This window comes from Podarcis gaigeae (assembly GCF_964106915.1).
Source record: "Podarcis gaigeae genome assembly, chromosome: 17".
Taxonomy (NCBI): domain Eukaryota; kingdom Metazoa; phylum Chordata; class Lepidosauria; order Squamata; family Lacertidae; genus Podarcis; species Podarcis gaigeae.
The window spans coordinates 3,694,812-3,716,450 of NC_139694.1; the positions used below are offsets into that span (position 1 = coordinate 3,694,812).

Here is a 21,639-nt window from a genome sequence, read left to right on the forward strand (position 1 = left end):
GAGGTGCAATTTACCTCAGAATATTACCTCAGAATATTATTACCTCAGAATATTATTACCTCATTACCTCAGAATATTATTTCAGAAGCAAAACTAGCCTGATAACACATTTGAAAAACGACGACGAGGAGGGGGGGGGGGAAACAGGGCAGCACACCTGAGTGACTTCTATTTAGGACCATAATTCCCTCTTATTAAAAGCACCAGAATAGTTTCAGCTTTCAATAATATACAGCACAATCTTGTACTGGCCTTAGGTGAGAGTTAACCACTCCCATCATAAAAGGGTTGCCATGTAAGAGAAGCCCTCAGGCAGATAGGAAAGATTCCTGGGATATTGTGTGTGTTTGGCAGCTAACAAATCATTTATTTATATGTGTTAATGGATGCATAATATAGCTGTGTTATTAATTATGTTTGTGTGTGTTGCTATTTCATATATAACAAAAAAAATAAATAGTGTCTGTAGCAATACAAAAACACAGATCAGAGAAACGTCTAGCCAAAGATCCCATCAAAACTCAAGGGAATCCTGGAATCTTTTTGGAAAAGTAAAACTAGTGTCTGAACACAAACAGGGAAGTGGGGTGGGGTGTCTGAAACCAACTTTTGAAAGGTAGGAGCGATTATGGGTTATATTATAATTCACATAGTGAAGGGATCCAGATGAGAGCTTCTAAGGAATGGGTTTATGTTAGGTTGCAGGGGTCATATTATGCCAATTTTAATACTCAGAAACCAACTGAGAGCCAATGAAGTATTAAAATTGGCATAATATGACCCCTGCAACCTGCCCCATTCAACCATCCAGCAGCTGCATTTTGAACCAGTTGTAGTTTCCAAGTTCATTTTGAAGGCAGCTCACATAAAGTGCTTAGATTAGCACTGTCCCAATATATCAGGTCAAGCAATGTGGGCAGAACAGACTGGTATGAAATAACAGAAAAACATGGTATTCCAGGAAGTGTTTTCATATCAATAAGGAAATGCAGGCAGACCGTGTAATACGTGTTCATCACTGTTCACGAGTACCATTAAAGCACAAAGCTGCCATAGGTTTTAATGTTTTGATAGGCACTTTATTAAATAGAACCTCAGATTAGTTAGTACAAGACGGAAAGGAGCAGACATCCACTAGAAGGAGATTTTGCAAATTGGCAGTCCCCTTACATTCCACCTTTTCTTTCATTGACTGATTCCATTAAATCTCTTATTTCAACTCATGGTGCTGCAAATTAAGGGCCCCTCTAGATGTGCCTTTTTATGGTGCATTCATGATGATTTATGCTCATGATGGGGCAGCCATACCCGATCCCACTTTCAATACTATTTGTGCATGCAATAGTTTCAAGGTGGACACACATGGCTTTATTTCCAATAGATGTTTGTCCAAAGCTTCCTGCTGAAATCCTGTAACTTTTTATAGCACACATGTTCCGGTGTGTGGGTGTATCTATAGGGCAAGCGTGCCACTCCAGAAAGCAATAATAGAACAATAGGGAAGCATCACACTAATAAAATGGAACAATGTGTGGACGATCCAGTATAAATACACCACTAATGCACTGTCACTGTGCCTGTTAAATGTTGCAGAATGCACCTGTAAAAAAAACCACCAGTCAAGATGATTTAAAAGGGGGGAAAATGGACAGGGTTATGGAATGAATTTGCTATTGTTGCAAGTCAGGAAAAAGATCTCTGAATTTTGAAAAATGGTCACCATGGGTTACAGCAGCAATTCCAATTTTGCAGAGATATTTAATTCTACATCAGTCAAATGATAAAAGAAATCTCTCCTGGGACTTACCCTGGCTTTTAATACACAGTGCTCAAGTGTGGCCACCTTTTCAAACAAGATACCAGTAAAATGCATTGAGGTTTAAAAGGCCAATAAAGGCTCAGCTGAATCTCTTTCTATAGCAAATTGGTGGGCCCCAAAAGAGAAAATAAAGATACAGAAGAACACCTCAGAGCCTAAGGCTGGACTATTCCCTCCCCCACCACAGGGCCTTTCTATCACCATTAGGAAAGTGTATCATACATTCTTTCCCCTGTGGTTTAATTTCAAATCATGCAGACAAGCATGGGTCACCTGGCTTCATATATTTGTGGTGCAGGTACAGGTGGGTTTGGGACGAAAGGTGCCTGCAAAGTTGCTTGTGCTGCTGCTTGTTATCCCTGTACACAGTGCTATCCGCATGCCAACATTCAGCAGATGGTCTGTGCTTGGAAAATGTTGCACAAGGCCCTTTGCAGCTTCCACCCTTACCTGCCCAACTCCTGATGTCATATAGAAAGTCAAGTGTAGGACTGGTGGGCATGATTTGGCCGAAATGGCCTCATGGATCAAGTGGGGAGGCCTAATTAGGCCCATGGGGTGGAAGATCTCCCCCTTGTGTTAGGGTGTGCTCAGGTGGGAAGCCAACAGAAGTAGGGGTGCCACGTCTGAACTCAATCACTGAACATCATCACACTTGTGTCATTGAATGATGCACTTAATGAGGTTCCACACCAGTAGTGACTGTATAAGGGGTTATGTTAACATATTGGATTTGCTATGGTAAGGAGAAATCTGGATTAAATGTAAAAAGAAAAAGTGTGGGCTGGCATTTTAATGATATTATTTTGTGGATTCTACAAAAAACAAATGTATGAGCAGCGCTGATTCCAGAATACACTGAAAGTGCCCTTCAATTATTTTACTGTCATTTGTGGATTGCATTGCTGCTCCTCCATTATAAAGTTCTATTTTATTAATTGTATTTTAATATCATAATTTATTATGTGCTGTTTTACATTGTTGTGAGCTGCCTTAGGGGCCTTTCTGATTTATTTATTTTTTATAAAAGTAAGATGGAAGTTATGGCTGCTGATAGAAATCCATTCCAGTACAAATGGATTTTGAATGGCTATTCCTACCTGGCTGGGAGTAAAGTCATTGTTCTGATGGATGGCCTTATGTTAAATTGGAAGCTCTTACATTAGCACACAAGGTCCCCAAAATTACATGCACATTTAAAAAGGGTAAGGTGCTGCATGCTGCAGTTTTATACATATGTTGGAGTAAGCCCCATTCAACTCATTGGGACTACCTTATTAGTAGACACAAGATTGCATGTTGGACTAGCAAAATATGAAGTAGCAAGTCTTCCTCGCAACTTTTGCATGAAATAGAGATAGGGTTTATGGGTCAAATTCATTTCTGATACAATGGCATGCATGCCTATCCAGAAGTCAATTTAATTACATTCAAAGGGACTTGCTCCCAGGTGAGTATGTGTTGGATTGCAGCCTGAGTAGACCAGTATAGGACTATGCTATAACAGATTTATTATGTCATGAGATTTCATGGACTAGAGAAGTCCATTTAATCAGAAGCATGAAGTGTTATTTTAGACATGGCCAAAGGAGCAGGGAATAAACAATGAAGACAACTTGTTGTTGTTTTTTAACCCCTTTATGGGCAATTCATTTGTAATAGTGCAATTCTATAGCTACTCAGAAGTAAGTCTCCTTCATTTCAGTGGGGCCTATTCCTGCCAACTATTCTGACAGTAAGCAAAATATTGAGATTTGGTGATTCTGCTCTTTTATTATTTGGAAGCTTTAAGTCTCTCTCAGGCCTCCCTGTTTGCTCAGAGGTGTCCTATTAAGTTTCCTTTTTCAAATAAAAAAAAATTCCTTCCAGTAGCACCTTAAAGACCAACTAAGTCAGTTCTTGGTATGAGCTTTCGTGTGCATGCACACTTCTTCAGATACACTGAAACAGAAGTTTCCAGACCCTTCTATATAGTGAGAAGGTGGGGAGGGGTATTACTCAGAAGGGTGGTGGGAATGGGTGGTTGGCAGATAGCTGTGATGAGCCTGTTGACGACTCTTAACGACTGCAATAGGTCTTACAGGGAGAAGCAAGGGGTGAAAAGGTGAAAAATGGCTTTGTCACCTTTTCACCCCTTGCTTCTCCCTGTAAGACCTATTGCAGTCGTTAAGAGTCGTCAACAGGCTCATCACAGCTATCTGCCAACCACCCATTCCCACCACCCTTCTGAGTAATACCCCTCCCCACCTTCTCACTATATAGAAGGGTCTGGAAACTTCTGTTTCAGTGTATCTGAAGAAGTGTGCATGCACACGAAAGCTCATACCAAGAACTGACTTAGTTGGTCTTTAAGGTGCTACTGGAAGGAATTTTTTTTGTTTTGACTATGGCAGACCAACACGGCTACCTATCTGTAACTTTTTCAAATCACTTCAGCTTTACCTTCCCATTACTTTCATTCATTTCACACATTACTGAATGATAATTTAGAAGATCCAATCAGTGTACAACAACAATGCAAAAGAGATAAGCTAGATCCAGAAGTCATTATCCAAAGTTAAACATTTGTATGTCCCATTGATGCCAGTGGAAGATATCTGAACCCTGAACTTAACTATTTACTCAGCAGCAAGTTCTATTGAATTCAGTTTGGAGCCTATTGCCAAGAAATTGTGACTAGAATTAATTGCAGCTTTAAGCGCATGCTTAATTTTCCCACTGAAATCAGTGGTACTTGAAAGCATTTGGCTGAATCATGTCCCGAAACTATAACAGAATCCCAAATTAATTAGGCAAAGCTGCTCTTTGTACTTATAAAAAATGTAGGTGGCTGGCACAGCGTTAAAAGAGACATTATCCCTTTATTCTCTTCTGAAGTGGCACCTGGTATATAGTACAGATAACAGAAATGTACAGAGAAGCATTTTTCTTTATACTATCTATAAATGAACTAGTTTTCAGGCCAAACATGACATAACAAATCAGTCTCAGGGGCCTGTAGTTTGTGTTGGGAACATAGTGCAAAGGAAGTGGTCAGTTTGACCCTTTCCTCTCCTTCCCCATTACCTAACCTGCTCTTAGCCTTGGAAGGGAAAACTCCATCAGAGCTAATGGAGCCTTCCCTTCTGGAGTTAACAGCAGGCACAGGGATTATTTTTGTCAGGACCACAGCAGAGGAAGAAAGGGTTAAACCATTCCCTCATCAGGCTAAATATTCCCTACACCTCCTTTTTTTTAAAAAAAAAAAAAACCTATTGATGGGATGATTCCTAATGACACACTTGGCATCACATCTAGTTTTCCTCTTACAAAGATAATTAATAGGTGGTGCTGGTTAGGGCTCATCTCATACCCAGCATAATTCTTGGGCATCTCCACATGCTGCTGGATTACAACTCTCATCATCCTTGATCATGTTGGGTGGTGTTGATGGGAATTGGAGTTGTGTTTTAATGCTGTAATCTACCCTAGGACCTTAGGGTAAAGAGCAGGCAGGCAATCAATCAATCAATCAATCAATGCAATGCCTATTATTATTATTATGCCACCCTGAGCAGCTTCCAAAAAATTAAAGCATCAAACACAGTGAAACATCAAACATTAAAAACTTCCTAATACAGGGCTGCCTTCAGATGTCTTCTAAAAGTCAGAGAGTTACTTATCTCCTTGACATCTGACAGGAGGACGTTCACAGGGTGGGTGTGACTACCAATATGGCCCTCTGCCTGGTTCCCTGTAACCTCACTTCTTGTAGGGAAGGAACCGCCAGAAGACCCTTGGAGCTGGACCTCAGTGTCCAGGCAGAACAATGGGGATGTAGACGCTCCTTCCAGTACATTACTACTACTACTACTACTACTACTACTACTACTTAAACTTGCATATTGCCCCTCATACAGGGCCGAAGCTATTTAGGGCTTTAAAGTTCAGCACCAACACTTTGAATTATGCTCAGAAATGTACTGGGAGCCAATGTAGATCTTTTAGGACCAGTGTTATATGGTCCTGTTGGCCTCTCCCAGTCACCAATCTGGCAGCCACATTCTGGATTAGCTGTACTTTCCACATCACCTTCAAAGGTAGTCCCACCGTAGAGCGCATTGCAGTACTCCAAGCAGGAGCTAACCAGAGCATGTTTCACTCTGGCGAGACAGTGTGCAGGCAGGTAGGGGACCACAGGTCTCACCTCTGACCTGGAGGAAGGTGTATGGTGGGCGGTTTGCAGGATTCCAAAAAGCACAACACAGCGCCATCATGGGGTCTCTAGCCTGCAGCTCCCAGAAACCAGAGATGGGGAATCTGACAGAAAGAGGGTGGATTTGTACACAAACGAGGAAGATAATGTTTTTTTATCCATTAAGATTACACTTAATAGGTTTCCTTCTGTCTTATTACATGCTTAAATGTCAAGTAAACTGAGGCCAAAATACCATTTCCCCTTGCATTTCCCCCCATGTTCCTCCAATGTCCTTAATAATGCCCTGTAGTTATTTGCTGAGCTTTCTGTCTAAGATGCATATGTATGCATCTTGTATTCAGATTAGGATAAAATTATCACCACAATATTCACTACCTTTCAAATATGCAAATCAGCACTGTGTATTCAATTTTAATGTATGAGTAGAAACTAAACTGGTTAGTTCAGCTGGGTCAGACCTTTAGTAGGCTTGAAGAGGAATGAAATTACAACAACTTTAGTCACAGCTGAATCCAAAACAAAACTGAGTCAAACACATCTAATGCATTAATTTCCTGACATTTTGTCTCGACTAAACACATGCAAACACACATGCACACACACACACACTTCAAAGAAAGAGAGAAAAAAATATCCAAATATTTTTGCTAGTTTTAATTGTTTTTCACCTTCCCTTTTTTCCTGCTTTGTATTATGATAAAAAGTTCACAAGAGGAGGTTTTTGTATTTTCGTTTGTAATGTCCCTCCTTACTTCTCTCTTCCTCAGCCTCCTTCCCCTTTACACCTGTGTCCATGGGGCAACCAAGTAGAAGTCAGAAGTGCAGGAATATCACCTGTTTGATGAGCTTCTTTTCTGCCACGTCCTCTAGAGCAGTGTTTCCCAACCTTGGGTCTCCAGCTGTTTTTGGACTACAACTCCCATCATCCCTAGCTAGCAAGACCAGTGGTCAGGGATGATGGGAACTGTAGTCCAAAAACAGCTGGAGACCCAAGGTTGGGAAACACTGCTCTAGAGGTCAAAGGCAGCGACTGTGTTCCTCGACGTTTGCAAAACTGAATTTGGGTACCTCGGACTGCTGCCTCTGTGGGCCGGTCCTCAGGATGCTGTTTACCTATGCAGATTTCAAATGTGATGCGTGGAGGCGAACGAATCTCATGGGTGGATCAAATCTGGGCTCGTGACACTGTCAACACATGCATTAAGGCTGTCAGTTTTGACAGCTGAAAGAGAATGGGAGACATTTGCTTTGGCTGTAACTTAGAATCATAGGATTTTTAATTTTTTTTAGAGTTGGAAAAGACCCTGAGCATCATCTAGTCCAACCCTAAGCAATACGGGAATATGCAGCTGTCTCATACGGGGATCGAACCTGCAATCTTAAGTGTTATCAGCACCAGGCTCTAACCAACTGTGCTATGCGTGAACTTGCCTCTGTGTTTCCTGTTGATTTGAAATACTGCACACACCTGGTTTGAAACGCATTGCCTTCCGCACAGTGCCGTATGCACTCACGGCGTTCACACGTCCCAAGCAAGCAGGAGGGAGGCTCAAGAGTACCTTAAAATGATTTACACGTGCGCTGACTGGAACCCGCAAAACCAGCTGCAGGTTTATTGCTTTGCAGGCGCGCTCAGCTGCCGTTCTGTGATGGTAGAGCGACCTCTACTGTTCACACGGGCGCGTTGCAGCTTCGGCAACTACTGGAAGAACCGGGGCCTTCTCTCCCCATTCATATGAATGAAGTTGAAGCTGGACTGCAAGCAACCATTTCCTTGGCATCCAAAGAATTTATGTGGATGCATTTATTTTTGAATATTCATTCGCCTGCATTGCAAGCCCCTCGTAACGCTGCACTTTCCCCCTTGTTGCAATCCCAGCAAACGACAGCCATGCGGGGGGGGGGGATATTTGCAAGCCCCCCGGCTATTGCCCTGCAAAGCAAAGACCCACCATCGTGCAACGGACTTCGCCCCAGATCCGGCTATGTAACTCCTTTCTGGAGGGTGGGGCTTTGAGGCTTTTGAGGGGGCGGGGTTTCTGACATCACATCCTGCTTGGGCCTTGTTGTGGGTTTTCTTTGAAAAGGCAAAATATCCTTTTGCTTGCAAACGGGGATGCTAGCAGTATTTGTCTTTTCCTAAAAGAACGTGGGGGGGAAAGAGGGGTGCAAACTCGGGCGGCCTTGCTGGTGGCCCCGCGGGTGGCTTGCTTGGTGGCGGGGGTGGAGGATTTGGAACAAAGAAGCTTGTCTTCCCCCCCCCCCAACACACCAGCCTATTTGCAACAAAGAACATCTAGTGGGGGGAAGGCAGGCAAGGCAGGAAGGAAGGAAGGGGAAAAAAGGGATGCAGCATTAATCTTCCCCTTTAGGACTCGTGGCTGGAATAAATTCCGGGAGAGCGAGAAGCAGGAGACGACAGCAACAAAGGAGCTGGCCAGAGATGTGAGCAGTCCCCTTGGGGAGTCTTCCGTGGGGCTTGCAAGGATGGAGAGGGAGGGAGGGAGGCAGGGCGGGCGAGAGTTGTCCTGACAGCTTGGGAAGGGAGATAGGCAGTTAGCTCACAAAGCTCAGCGCCCAGAACCTTCCCCCCCCCCCCCCACCACCACTCCGGATTTTCGGCCTGGGCATCTTGGAGACGGACACACGATCCGGAATTGGGAAAGGGAGGTGTTTTTGGAGAAAGAAGTTGCTCCTTGCCTTAGGCCTGCTTCTGTCCCTCTGCCTCCCTCTCTCTGTTTAAGATTACAGGGGCAAGCAGGTGTTATTGACGATGCTGTGCACTGCAATAAGTGGATTTTGATGGAATTGCATTAATTGTACTGTTCTGTGCAAATAGTACTTTTTTGCAGGTGTTGGTTCCTGATGTTAAATAACAATGTGATGTGTTGTTGTATTCTGTGTTAGGGGTGGGTTTATTTATTTTTGCATTTGTTTGCAGCTGACAAGAGTTGTGGTTGGAATTCAGGGTGGAGGAGTTTGTGCAAGGGTTTTCGGGTGGGGAGGGGGATAGGACTGGGCTAAGTGAGCTCCACGGAGCTGCCTCCGCACTGGGATAGGAGCTGAGTATTTGTAGAGTAAGCAGAAGGTCTAGGACCTGAGCACTGCATTTGGAGGTGATGCAACTGCGAAGAGATGATGGACTGGTGTGCAGCTTTTTTTCTGCTGTCCTTACATGCACTGTTTGTCCACTCTGCTATTGGATTCCTCACAGCTAGTGGTGGAGTGGGTGACCCTAGAGCCCTGTGCTTCTAGTGCAGGGACAACAAACATGATGTTTTGGACTACAACTCCCATCATCCAGCTGGCTGGGATGATGGGAGTTGTAGTCTAGCATGTGGAGAGGGCACCTCTCCTTTATTAGTTCCAAAGATGAGGGGATTTTTGGCAAGTGCATCTAGCTGTGCAGTGATGAGAAGAGTGCCTATATACCTGCTAAGATTCTCTCTCTTCTTCATAGTTGTTAAAAGGTGCAGGAGCCCTGTTGTCCCTTGCAATTGGTTAACCCAATACTTATATACACACAGAGAGATTGTGAGTGAGTAGTTGCAGTTTATGTGTATGAGGGAGAACAAAGATTGGGTGGCTTAGTGCAAAGGTAATTTCTCAATAGCTTTTGAGACCTATCAGGAGAGTAAAGAGCAGTGATGGGGTATGTTGTCTAGTACAAATGAGGGCAGGCACATGTTCTTTACAATTCCTTATATTAATGGGGAAGGACTTGGGAATTGCATTGTATAACAACTTTGAAAATATACACAAACCCTTAACTAAAAATCTAAAATGCCCTTTTAAAAATCATACAATGCCCTTTTAAAATGTGTTGGGGCGGGTTATTGGGTTGCTTTGGTTTTTATTTTGACTATGTGTTTTGTGTTTTTACATTGTGATTTTATCTTGTGAGCCTCCCTGAGACTTGCAGGTATAGGGCGGTATATAAATTTAATTAATAATAATAATAATACAGTGGTGCCCCGCAAGATGAACGCCTCGCAAGACGGAAAACCCGCTAGACGAAAGGGTTTTCCGTTTTGGAGGCGCTTCGCAAAACAAATTTCCCTATGGGCTTGCTTCGCAAGACGAAAATGTCTTGCGAGTTCCTGCGGGGTTTTTTCCCTCTCCCCCCTTTTCCTAAGCCCTAAGCCCCTTATCAGCTGATCCGCTAAAAGCCGCTAATAGTGCTAATCCGCTAAGCTGTCAATGGACTTGCTTCGCAAGACGAAAAAACTGCTATACGAAGAGCCTCACGGAACGGATTAATTTCGTCTTGCGAGGCACCACTGTATAGGACTGCATGCAAAGGGGGAGACTGGCCTTCATATAGATTCATATTCCTCTTTTGTTTCCAAATGAATAGCCCACCCTGCATTTGAGGGAATTATGTTCCGGTTCATGAGAGATGGAGAGCCAGAGGACCCGATGTTTGTGATGTGAGTACTCTAGTTTTGCCTCCTGGAGGGAAGCAGTGGACAGAGGGGAAAGATAGGTTTGATGTGAACTGCTTCAATACCTAACTCCCTTGTGTCTCATCTCCTCTTCCTTCAGGGACCCTCTTGCCATCCACCACCAGCATGTGAACCGTGTGCTCTCAGGCGGCTTCGGTTATAGCCCCTTCCTCAGCATTGGCAACGGGACTGTCCCTGCAACACGCCAGACTAGCCGAAGAATGCAGGTAATGGAAATCTGAAGACTTTGGCTAGGTCTGTTTTCCCCCCTTTGGTACAAATTCAAGTAAAGAAAGAGAGCCATATCCCTGTGCCACTTTTCTATCTAAATAATAATCAGCATTTTGAACATAGGAAACTATACCGAGTCAAATTGTTGGTCTATCTAGCTTGATTTGGCTAGTAGTGGCTTTCCCAAAGTTTCAGGGAGAGATAATCTCCCTCACTTCTCTGCCTTTCAACTTGAGACTAGCAGAGATTTTCTGAAAAACATGTTGTGCCACTGAGCTTCAGCCTTGATTTTTTTCCTCGCAGCTGTAGTACACAGGGTTGATATTTCACCTTGACCCCAGGACATGCCTTGTAAGCCATAGCCTTATGAAGTTCATCAGTATGTCAGGTTCAGACCCTGAAACACAGGCCCAAAAGGAGGGCTTGTGGGAGTGGTTGGGGACAGGGATACCAAAGAAGGATGTCAAAAACATAAGAATGGCCAGTTCTAGTGCTTTATTAAAGAAAGGTGTAGACTTACAGCAAATTAGCCTGCCAGGTCTCCCAGCCTTTACAGACACGGGACCAACAAGGCAGCAAGGAGATGGCTTGTCCACGCCCAAGAAACGCTCATGCCTTCTTTATTCACAAAGCAACATTCCCCACTTGGGCCAGGACTTCCCTTCAGATGAGGGCATAGGTGGCAAATACCCAAATCTTACAGATAGTTCCCCTTTCTGGGCTCAGAGCCCAGCACCCCAAGCCCACAGATCAGGATAACATCAAAGCAAGACAATTAGCTTATAGCAAAGCAAGTGAATAAAAGCATATATGAGCTCATGGCTGCAACAACTACCAATTAATTGTAGGGTTACCTTGACTACCAAGATGGCATTTGCAGAGCTTTCGGAACAGTTCACCTGGGGTTCAACACAAGAGAGATCATATTGAACACATCAGGATACGGGTGGGGCTGTGGGTTAAACCTAGGACTTGCCGATCAGAAGGTCGGCGGTTCAAATCCCCGCGGCGGGGTGAGCTCTCGTTGCTCGGTCCCTGCTCCGGCCAACCTAGCAGTACGAAAGCACGTCAAAGTGCAAGTAGATAAATAGGTACCACTTCGGTGGGAAGGTAAACGGCGTTTCCGTGCGCTGCTCTGGTTCGCCAGAAGCGGCTTAGTCCTGCTGGCTACATGACCAGGGAGCTGTACGCCGGCTCCCTCGGCCAAGAAAGCGAGATGAGCGCTGCAACCCCAGAGTCGGCCATGACTGGACCTAACGGTCAGGGGTCCCTTTACCTATTGAACACATCACAAATTTGTTTGGGCTTTCAGTATCCTTAGTAAGTTGGTGTTATCCACAAGCCTGGTTAATTTATTGTCTCCATGGGTGAACTAATGAGAAAAATAAATAGCAGAACCAGAACAGAGTAGCTGAGGGTGGGCAAACTGTTAGTTCCTCCATCTTTTCCTCCTGCTTTCTGTTCTTCATTCAGTTGCCAGTTTATAAGAAGCCAGGCAGTTTTACCACATGACTGATAAGGAGATTTAGGAGTATTTAGTGTGGGGGTGAGGAAACAAAGGCCCTCCAGATGTTATTGGACACTAACTTCCATCAGCCCTGCCTGCCGGGCCAGTGTTCAGGTATGATTCCCCAACCCTGCTAGTGAGATATTTTTCAAAAGCATTTTGCAAGTCCACCGGGTTTCCTCTTTAAAATGCCAAAGAATTTTTAAAGTGAAAAATGTTCACTTTCAAATAATTTTTGTTGAAACAGGACCGGACATTTTCTTGGTCTTCCTTTTGCTCAACCACTTACTCCTTTTCTTTTAATAGTCCTACGTTCTCTTCCTGGTTCGCTGCTGGATTAGGGTTTTTGTGTAGGGTTTGTTTGTTTAAATCTTCATTTGGGCATTGCTTCCAGTTCTTAAATGAAGCGTCCTTGCCTTATTATTTTTTACTTATTACTAACCTCTCTAATCTGTAGGATGTGTTTTATTTGGCTTTCTATTATATGACATTATATAACCTGCAAGCTTCTTAAAGAGATTTGACCTTGCTTTTAAATTTCTTTTTAAATGCTTGTTCCACTTTTGAGAGATTCTGTATTTTGAAATTAAATTACTCGGATGATAGACTTGAGGAGCTGATGTCATGCTATAGCTCCCCCTCTTGAATCTTTTAACTGAGTGAGTGAGCCCTTTTGTTGTTCTAAGATGTGGGTAGGAGAGATGTTTATTACAGAAGGGTAGCTTGTCATTGTTCTTTATGCCTCTGTCCTTTTACAGGCAGGAACTGTTTCGCCCTTTGGGATGCTAGGAATGGTAAGCCCTGCTGTTCTTCTCCCCACACAAGCGGAGTTCTCTGAATCTTTTCCTCTGAGTAACATTCCAGATTTCTTCTGCTGCAGAGTGTAATCTCGAAATCATGAAAGTAATGACACTTGTAAATTCCTCGACAGAAAGGGAGAATGTGGAGGCTTACTCTGTTCTGATAGGAGAATTATAAAGAATTATAAAGGGTTACCAGCATGAGTTTGACCAAACTGCGGGAGGCAGTGGAGGACAGAGGTGCCTGGCGTTCTCTGGTCCAGGGGGTCACGAAGAGTCGGACACGACTAAACGACTAAACAACAACAACATAAAGGGGGGAAGGAATCTCCTTTTGCCTTTCAAGAGAAAAATAAAAAAGAAGTCAAAAGGGGAGAAAATTTTGAATAATAGATTAGAATTTTGCAGAATGGCTTTATCTGCATGTCACTGTAAGCCGTAGGTAAGGTTTACTGTGGTTTAAAGGCTTTTTCTGCATGCTGGTGCATTAGAAGAAAATAGAATAATATAGAATCAGAGTTGGAAGGGATCTTGAGGATCATCTAGCCCAACCCTCTGCAATGCAGGAATATCCAGCTGTCTCTTACGGGGATCAAACCCCCCAACCTTGCTGTTGTCAGCACCGTGCTCTAACCAACTGAACTATGCAATAACAGAATAAGTAATGCAAGGAGGAAACTTTTGTGATGGTTTTGCTCCTCCCCACTCCTGCTTCTGTTACACTGCCAGGAGCTAAGGTTTGGTTTTGCTTGGCATTATGTCCGAACCCAAGTTTGTGGTTTGTGTCCCCCAAACAAACCATGAGGGAACGGTAAGTCAATAACAATCCTTGGCTACAGCTCATAGTTTATTTGGAGAGAGAGGAACCATGGCCCTGGGTTTGAACGTCACGAAACCATGGCTTCGCTCCCTGTAGTGCAGCAGGATTCTGAGCAGGGAGAGGAATGAAGGGGTTGTGATTTGCTCCCTGTTCACCGTTACATTGCGCGTTCACTTTTAAGCCATAACTTAGCTATAGTTTAAAGTGATGTGTGATTGTGAATTTGGCTGTCTCGGGAGATTTTTCAGTCAAGTGGTGGGAAAAATGGACTGCTTATTTGGATAATGAGGGCACTCAGGGAGGTTAGCTGGTAAGTGGGGAGAATCAACTTGCTCATTGCGTGAGCACAAACCATTTCCAAATGGCATTTGAATTTGACAAAACCAAATTGGACATTAGGCCATAGCCATGAGGCCAAAGAGATATCCAGGAGTCTACACATTTTTGGCTTGGAAACTAAGTTCCGGGATATATTGTTTTTTACCTTGAATAACTTGGTGCTGGCTGCTTAGTTTCAGAGTAATTGATAGTGTGCAGATCTTGCTGTGCTGACTGATATTCCAAAGAATATTTAGCCTAAATGTGAATATGTCCAAAATTGAGATGAAATCCGATGCACTAAGAACATGGACTGATGTAGATTTAATTTAAATTTCCTACTCTAAAAATGGTGGCTTTTCCGATTCCTTCCTTTGTATGCTTTTGTGTGTACGAAGTAACAACTTGTAACTTTAGCACTGTAAATATAGAACGGGGTGTGTGTGGCAATGTTGTGTATTGACCAGAGTTTGGACTAGGTAGCTGTAGATTCAAATCAGTGTTCAGACATGAGGCTCACTGGGTGACCCTAAGCCACTCAGTCTCTGTCCTAATTTAGTAAATCTTTGTCTTAAATTAGACTGAGCGAACAGGAGGGATTGTGAGGACAAAAAGAGTACAGTGCCTTCAGTTTTACGGAGAAAAGACAAGCTAGTAGTTGCTCTTGAGTGTAATCCAGAGTATGTCCCTTGGGTTTCGGGCAGAGGCGGGGAGCTGGATCTCACCGGGGGGGGGGGGGGGCAGATCCTTTTATCGACACACCCCTTTGCACAGTAGGCAGCATTCCAGCAATGCAAAAGTCAGAGGTTTCTACATGCATGCACGTCCACAATCACACACCATCCAGGAAAGCAAAAGGCATTGGCATAGTTCAAAAGCAGAAGTGCTCCGTGAGGGTGCAGACCAGGCCTGTGGGTCCTGTAGCTCAAAGAGAGAAGTTCCCCATTCCTAATTTGGGGCATAGTCACCCTTGAAATGGTACTATGCACTCATGAGGGTCTGGCAACAGTCTAGACTTAGTCAGCAGTGGCAATCCTTGATATTTGCAGGTGTTCATGCAAACAATAATTACCGTATTTTTCGCTCTATAAGACGCACCAGACCACAAGACGCACCTAGTTTTGGGAGGAGGAAGACAAGAAAAAAACTATTCTGAATCTCAGAAGCCAGAACAGCAAGAGGGATAGCTGCGCAGTGAAAGCAGCAATCCCTCTTGCTGTTCTGGCTTCTGGGATAGCTGCGCAGCCTGCATTCGCTCCATAAGACGCACACACATTTCCCCTTACTTTTTAGGAGGGAAAAAGTGAGTCTTATAGAGCAAAAAATACGGTAAGAAAGGAGTAGAAACTCTGTTCATTCTATCTGAGCATTATTTGTGCCTTCATTGACTGATCACTCTCCCCAAACCTCAGCTCTTTTCCTATACTCTTTCCTTCAGGCAGGTGGTTTTATGGACATGTTTGGAATGATGAACGATATGATTGGGAACATGGTAAGACCCCCTGTGTGCATTCCTGTTGCATGGTATGATCCCTGTGTTTGCGTCTTTCCGTTCAGTTGCACCACGGCCATCCCCGACAACTGATCCCATGACAGAAATGACACAGCTGGGTTTGTGATATGCTGCTGCATGACACCCGCTGCACGGCTTGGGTGACTTGTAGATGTGGCTGTGACTTTGCTGCCCCGGAAGACAGATTCTTGCTTATGCCCAGGGCTCTGTGTACGTTGCAGTTCTATTGTAGTGCACACACAAACCCCTGCAAAAAATGCAAAGCAGAGCGTAATATTGGGAACAGAATTCTTGAGGATCTTGGTTATCACTGTGAGAAGGTATGCTTGAAATCAATACCTGCTGGAATCTCAGCCGAACTGGTAGTTGAATAAAATTTCCAGCTGCTGGATTCCAGTTCCCTGCCTAGATCATTATCCCACCTTCCCTGACCCACAAACCCAGAGTAGATTCTGCAAAGTGGCAACAGCTGCAGAGTAAGACTCATTAAAAAAATATAAATTTCTGGCCTTGTTTATACAAGTTACAGAACTCTGATTGCTTGTAAGCTGAATTTTATTTGTTTAAATTTTTATTCCCCAATGTAGGGTGTACACAGCCCTCTTGTGGGTGACGTGGTGGCAAATTAGCTTTTAAGCATGTGCAGAGTTAGTTAATATTTTCTCCTAGTTCCAAAGAAGTTGTGCCCCATTCTTGCTCCTTGAATAGTATAGGAGGGGAGACACCCCCTTTCAAGACATTTTTCAAAATGTCAAGAAAAACCTAGAAAGTCAAAGGACTTGTTTGCAGAAATGGTGATTTTCATTCTGTAGTTGCAAGAGTTCTGTGGATGACTCCAGTAATGCTGCTCACCACCTTTGATCTTTTGCGTGTCCAGGAGCACATGACTAGTGGTTCCAACTGCCAGACGTTTACCTCTTCAACTGTCATATCCTACTCGAATCTGGGGGAGGGCCCCAAAGTCTATCAGGAGACCTCGGAGACACGCTCTGCACCTGGTGGGGTAAGAAAGAGACCGTTTTCTTCTACTAGAATTTTCAGCAAGTCCATGGATTGCTGGTCCCACCGGGTGTCTAGGCATTGTTATAAGAAAAAAACTGCTCCTCACTTATGGAGTACTGAAGAGCCTGTATAGAGTCCTTATGTAGGTTCTCTATCGGTAGGAGAAACTAACAGAGGCCAACCAGAGAATATTGGGAAGCAAAGCAGCTAGTAAGCCTGATCTTTATTAAACTGTTGCAACAGGGTCCTCACTCGCCACATGCAGGAGGGAGGAGGAACCCAGAACAATGGTGCACAAGCCCATATATACTTTTGAAATTGCCACCCTGTAGCTCAAGGCCACCCCCCAATACATCATACATACATCACTGGAGGGGCAGTCTACAGCAGAATCTTGTCGGGCAGGAAACCTGCTGATGGGTTTACCTGGAAAGCCTGGCCCTTCTTTTGTGATGATATATACTTAATTCCTGAGTCCAGGTCACAGGCCCTATTAATACCCAAATGGGCCCTTAAGGAAGGATTTGTGAGCACAGAGACACTGGGGAGGCTTTTCCCATTTCCATCCAAACTGCAGAGGAATATTTAAGGTCACTGAAAGCGTCAAAATGGCTTTAGGACTGTTTTCCTGTACTGTTACAGACATGTGGTTTATATATTTATGTATGTGTTTGCCTGGTACATTTATGAACATTTATTTTATATCTTAGACCTTATAATTCTCATAACAGCATCAATGCAGACTGGGTGTGCTGAGGGTCAACATACAAGATTCGGAATCTCTGGTGGGTTTATGTTTTCCGGTGCAGGATGAATTCTTATGTAGGGCCAACAGATTTGATGACTAAAATTACCTGCTGTGAAATTTGAGGCAAACCGCTTGGCTTCCGTTTGGGAAGATCCAGGGAGTTAAAAGGCTAGCAAAATAGTTTGACAACCCCAAATTTACAACTTTGTTCTCTTGTCCTTAGATCCGGGAGACCAGGCGGACGGTGCGAGACTCTGACAGCGGTCTGGAGCAGATGTCTATTGGACACCACATCCGGGAACGCGCGCACATCATGCAGCGCTCGCGCAATCACCGCACGGGTGACCAAGAGGAGAGGCAAGACTACATCAACCTGGATGAGAGTGAGTGTTTCCCTCTGGCTCCTCCCCTTCCTCCAGACAGTCTGCTCAGCCTCACCCTCCCACTCAGTGGCCTCCTCTCCCCCCTTCCCATTTTCAGTACGTTTTGAATTGTGCTCCCAGTATGTTTCCGAGCACAATTCAAAGTGTTGGTGCTGACCTTTAAAGCCCTAAACGGCATCAGTCCAGTATACCTGAAGGAGCGTCTCCACCCCCATCGTTCTACCCGGGCACTGAGGTCCAGCACCGAGGGCCTTCTGGCAGTTCCCTCATTGCAAGAAGCCAAGTTACAGGGAACCAGGCAGAGGGCCTTCTCAGTAGTGGCGCCCGCTCTGTGGAATTCCCTCCCACCAGTTGTCAAAGAGAAAAACAACTACCAAACTTTTAGAAGACATCTGAAGGCAGCCTTGTTTGGGGAAGCTTTTAATGTTTGATGTTTTACAGTACAGTGGTGCTTCGCAAGACGAAATTAATCCGTTCTGCGAGCCTCTTCTTCTTGCGGTTTTTTCGTCTTGCGAAGCACGGCTATTAGCGGCTTAGCGGCTATTAACGGCTTAGCGGCTTTAAGAAAAAGGAAACAAACTCGCAAGAACTCGCAAGACGTTTCGTCTTGTGAAGCAAGCCCATAGGGAAATTCGTCTTGCGGAACGACTCAAAAAACGGAAAACTCTTTCGTCTTGCGAGGCATTCGTCTTGCGAGGTACCACTGTATTTTAATATTTTCTTGGAAGCCCAGAGTGGTTGGGGAAGCCCAGCCAGATGGGTGGGGTATAAATAATAAATTATTATTATTATTACTATTATTTCAGGTGATGCCGCTGCATTTGACGACGAATGGAGGCGAGAAACATCCCGCTTCCGGACGCAAAGAGGGCTGGAATACCGGCGCCACGAGGGAAGCAATGGCCGCCGGGCCGAAGGGGCCCGCCTTGCTATTCAGGGACCTGAAGATTCTCCAACCAGACAGTCGCGCCGGTACGACTGGTGAACCCAGAGCAGACTTAAGGGGGGTGTGATGCGGTCACCCCCAAATCTACCTTCATGCTCTTGTAAGTCTTAACTGTTGCCCTTCGCATGCATGCTGTGCCCCAGGGTATGCCTGCCCAGCTTCTCAGTTGGGGTACAACCTGGCGAACCTGACTACTTTTTCAGTGCAGCATTGGGCCTGTGACTTACCTCTGTGCCCAGCAGTGATCGCCTTCAATTTTTTTAGTATTTTAAAAAACACACACACACATACTGGCATATACAGGAAAACAGCATGCACATGTTCTTGGCTAGGCCTTAAAGTTGGTGATATTTACAGAGCATGAGAGGACCTTAAGGTGCAGCAGGCTGCCACAAGTCGGGCAGAGGAGGGAGTCATGGATAAGAAGAAACCTGAGCTTTCTGGAAGGAGGGTTGTTGCTCTTCGTGTGTCAGAAGCAGAGGCTTCTGGGAATTACAGAAAATGAGGAGTGGTTGACAAGGGATTATTTTAACAAAATCTAATAAAACGCTTCGAAACAAAGCAGGGTATATGATTCATCTGGTGGCTCCTGGTGCAATTCTGTTTCTGAAAAGAAGCCTGATAGAGCTTTGCCATTACCTTTATGGGAGGCCATCAGGGAGCGCTATGCGTGCTACCCTGAGTCTTGAGCAAAGGCAGTTTGCAGGGCGGAAAATTAGTCCAAGGCCCTTTGCAGCCCCGGAGGTTCCATGCTTTTTCCAGTCCGGATCTCACTGTGGAGAGAATCAACAGCTAATGCTTGTGCTTCCACTGAGCACCCACAAGAATCGAGTATTGCACCATCTTTTCAAAAGTAATCTCTTACTCTGCTGGGCTGTTCATCTTCCCAAAGGCAAACTTGGCTGCAGCCACGATTGTTGGTAACATAAGGAAGGGAGGAATCTAAGGGCATCATCACATCATCAGAGTGCAGCCACACTTAGAAATAAATCCAAACCTGTTTCAGTGAGGTTTATTTAAAAGTGAATAAATTTGTTGCCTTGGTTTGAAATGGGGCAACTGTCATCACTTCTCTTCTGGAAGGTTTGGAATGATTGCTTTTAGAGGCTTTTTAGGCTTGTCTTGCAAAAAGAATTCCCTTCTCACACAACCACATTTGAGAGCAAGGGAGGCTGTAGTATGGAAATGTTGTAAGCTAGGGTTGGGGGAAAGCAGATGTTGTTAAAAAGACTCCAGCTCCCATTATCCCTGATCACTGGCCATGCTGGCCGGGGATGATGGGAATTAGGGGTCCAGAAAAATCTGGAGGACCACAAAATAGTTCTCCCTGGCCTGAGTCATGAGCAAGGTACACATACCATGCCAGGAACTAGGCACCTGAGCTGCTTTAAATAAAAAAAAAAAGCAAACTTGGATTTAGTTTCTGCTGATAGGTTTGATTGAATGAAAGCAAATTCTCATTTGGCTCAAGTGGCTAAAGATGCTTTAACAGTGCTCAAAGCTAGAGGTTGACTTACAGAGGTGGTACATTTCAGATTAGCAGCTGGGAAATTCCATGGCTCCATTCAAAAAGAAGAAAAAAGTCTTCCACAGAAAAGATAGATGAGAAGGGGGGGGGGGAGTTCTAGCCTACAGTCTCTCTGAGAGGCCAGGTTTTTGTGTGTGCAGGAGCTTTCCTATAGAGAGGAAAATTCCGCTGTGTGAGCCCCAAACCTGCAATCTGAAATTGTACAGCCCTGAAACAAATTGATCATCCCCGCGAGATCTCAGCCATGGGGGTTTTGCACTGAGTTTCCTGTTTTTCTCGCTCGCTGTTCCTTCTGCATTTCCCTTCTGTTCCCTTTCTGATTTCTATTGTTTCTCTTCTTCTCCTCCCACCCTCTTGCTCAGGTACAGACAGTGAAACTCTGATGGCGAAGCCCCTACGAAACATCACTTGGACCTTCCTCAAGTTGAATACTAGCCTCCTGCCCCTCTTTTAAGATATAAATTAAGTGACTAACTCTCTCTTCACAGTTGTACTCCTTGCATAGAGCGGGTGGCCAAGGGGAATGGGGGGGACCTTGTCCATGAATGAGTGACACATCAATTTTACTTCGTTCTTTTTCCTCTTAACTCCTCCCTGCCCTTCACTGAGCTATCCAATCCCTCCCCTTAGTGTTTTTTGGAGGGGTGCAGGAGTGGTCTCCCTCAGTTTTTGCCACCCCCTCTATTTCCTGCTCCAAGTTTGGCTGGTTCCGAAGTTTGTATTTAATCTACCCACCCACCTCAAGTGGCAACCAAGTAAGGAAACCTGTTGACCTGCTATTAGTTTCAAGCACTTGGAAAAATAACCTTTAGTCGCCTTTGCTCTCGGCCTGCCTGCCTGCCTGCCTGCCTGCCCTGGAAATGGGGTATGTATGAAAGGGTGGAAGGGATCAGGTGAGGTGTGGACAAACAAAACAGGCCCTACCTCTCTGCCCCAGTCCAGTCAGCTCCCCATCTTATAAAATTTGATTTCGTGAAACTTGTAACTAGATGTTTACTGAGTTGAATAAAGAAATGGAACCTGTAAAACGAGTGGAGTCGGCCTCTATCTCCCATCGTTGCGTCTCTTGAGTTCTCAAGGGATACAGGGCCGCTTGTTGGCTTTGTGTGACACTATTCTTTGAACACCTGGCCTCAAAAGTCCGCATTTCCTCTTATGAATCAGTCAGTTTGACAAGCTGTGCGTATGGCTAGTTTTATTAAAAACCTTTACCCTTTCTTCCCAGTGCGTGCGACTATTTGCAAGATGGAATCCTTGACAGAACAAGAGTAGCACTAAATCCCCAGGCCCTGAAGTTGTAATCTTGATCAGAATGAAAATGGCCTGTTTTCCTTCTCCTTCAGACTGGCAGCTCTCGTGAGGAATACTTAATATTCTGCGT

The 21,639-nt window shown here is 44.5% G+C and overlaps 1 protein-coding gene across 1 annotated transcript; it reads left to right on the plus strand.

Moving 5' to 3' along the window:
* The first annotated feature begins 4,255 nt into the window (after positions 1 to 4,255).
* Positions 4,256 to 21,286, plus strand: MLF2 (myeloid leukemia factor 2). The gene is made up of 10 exons (XM_083719872.1): positions 4,256 to 6,891; positions 7,032 to 8,462; positions 10,375 to 10,447; positions 10,563 to 10,689; positions 12,959 to 12,994; positions 15,577 to 15,630; positions 16,529 to 16,654; positions 17,625 to 17,784; positions 18,591 to 18,830; positions 20,621 to 21,286. Exons 3-9 carry the CDS (start codon positions 10,398 to 10,400, stop codon positions 18,767 to 18,769), a joined length of 732 nt encoding a protein of 243 aa, XP_083575998.1. The 5' UTR covers positions 4,256 to 6,891; positions 7,032 to 8,462; positions 10,375 to 10,397; the 3' UTR covers positions 18,770 to 18,830; positions 20,621 to 21,286.
* The last annotated feature ends 353 nt before the right edge of the window (positions 21,287 to 21,639 follow it).

Excerpts from the sequence above, each read along its gene's own strand:
- MLF2 (XM_083719872.1), top strand. The coding sequence starts at position 10,398 with ATGTTCCGGTTCATGAGAGATGGAGAGCCAGAGGACCCGATGTTTGTG. Across the intron at positions 12,995-15,576 it reads CCTTTGGGATGCTAGGAATG|GCAGGTGGTTTTATGGACAT; the intron begins GTAAGCCCTGCT and ends TCTTTCCTTCAG. Across the intron at positions 17,785-18,590 it reads CTACATCAACCTGGATGAGA|GTGATGCCGCTGCATTTGAC; the intron begins GTGAGTGTTTCC and ends CTATTATTTCAG.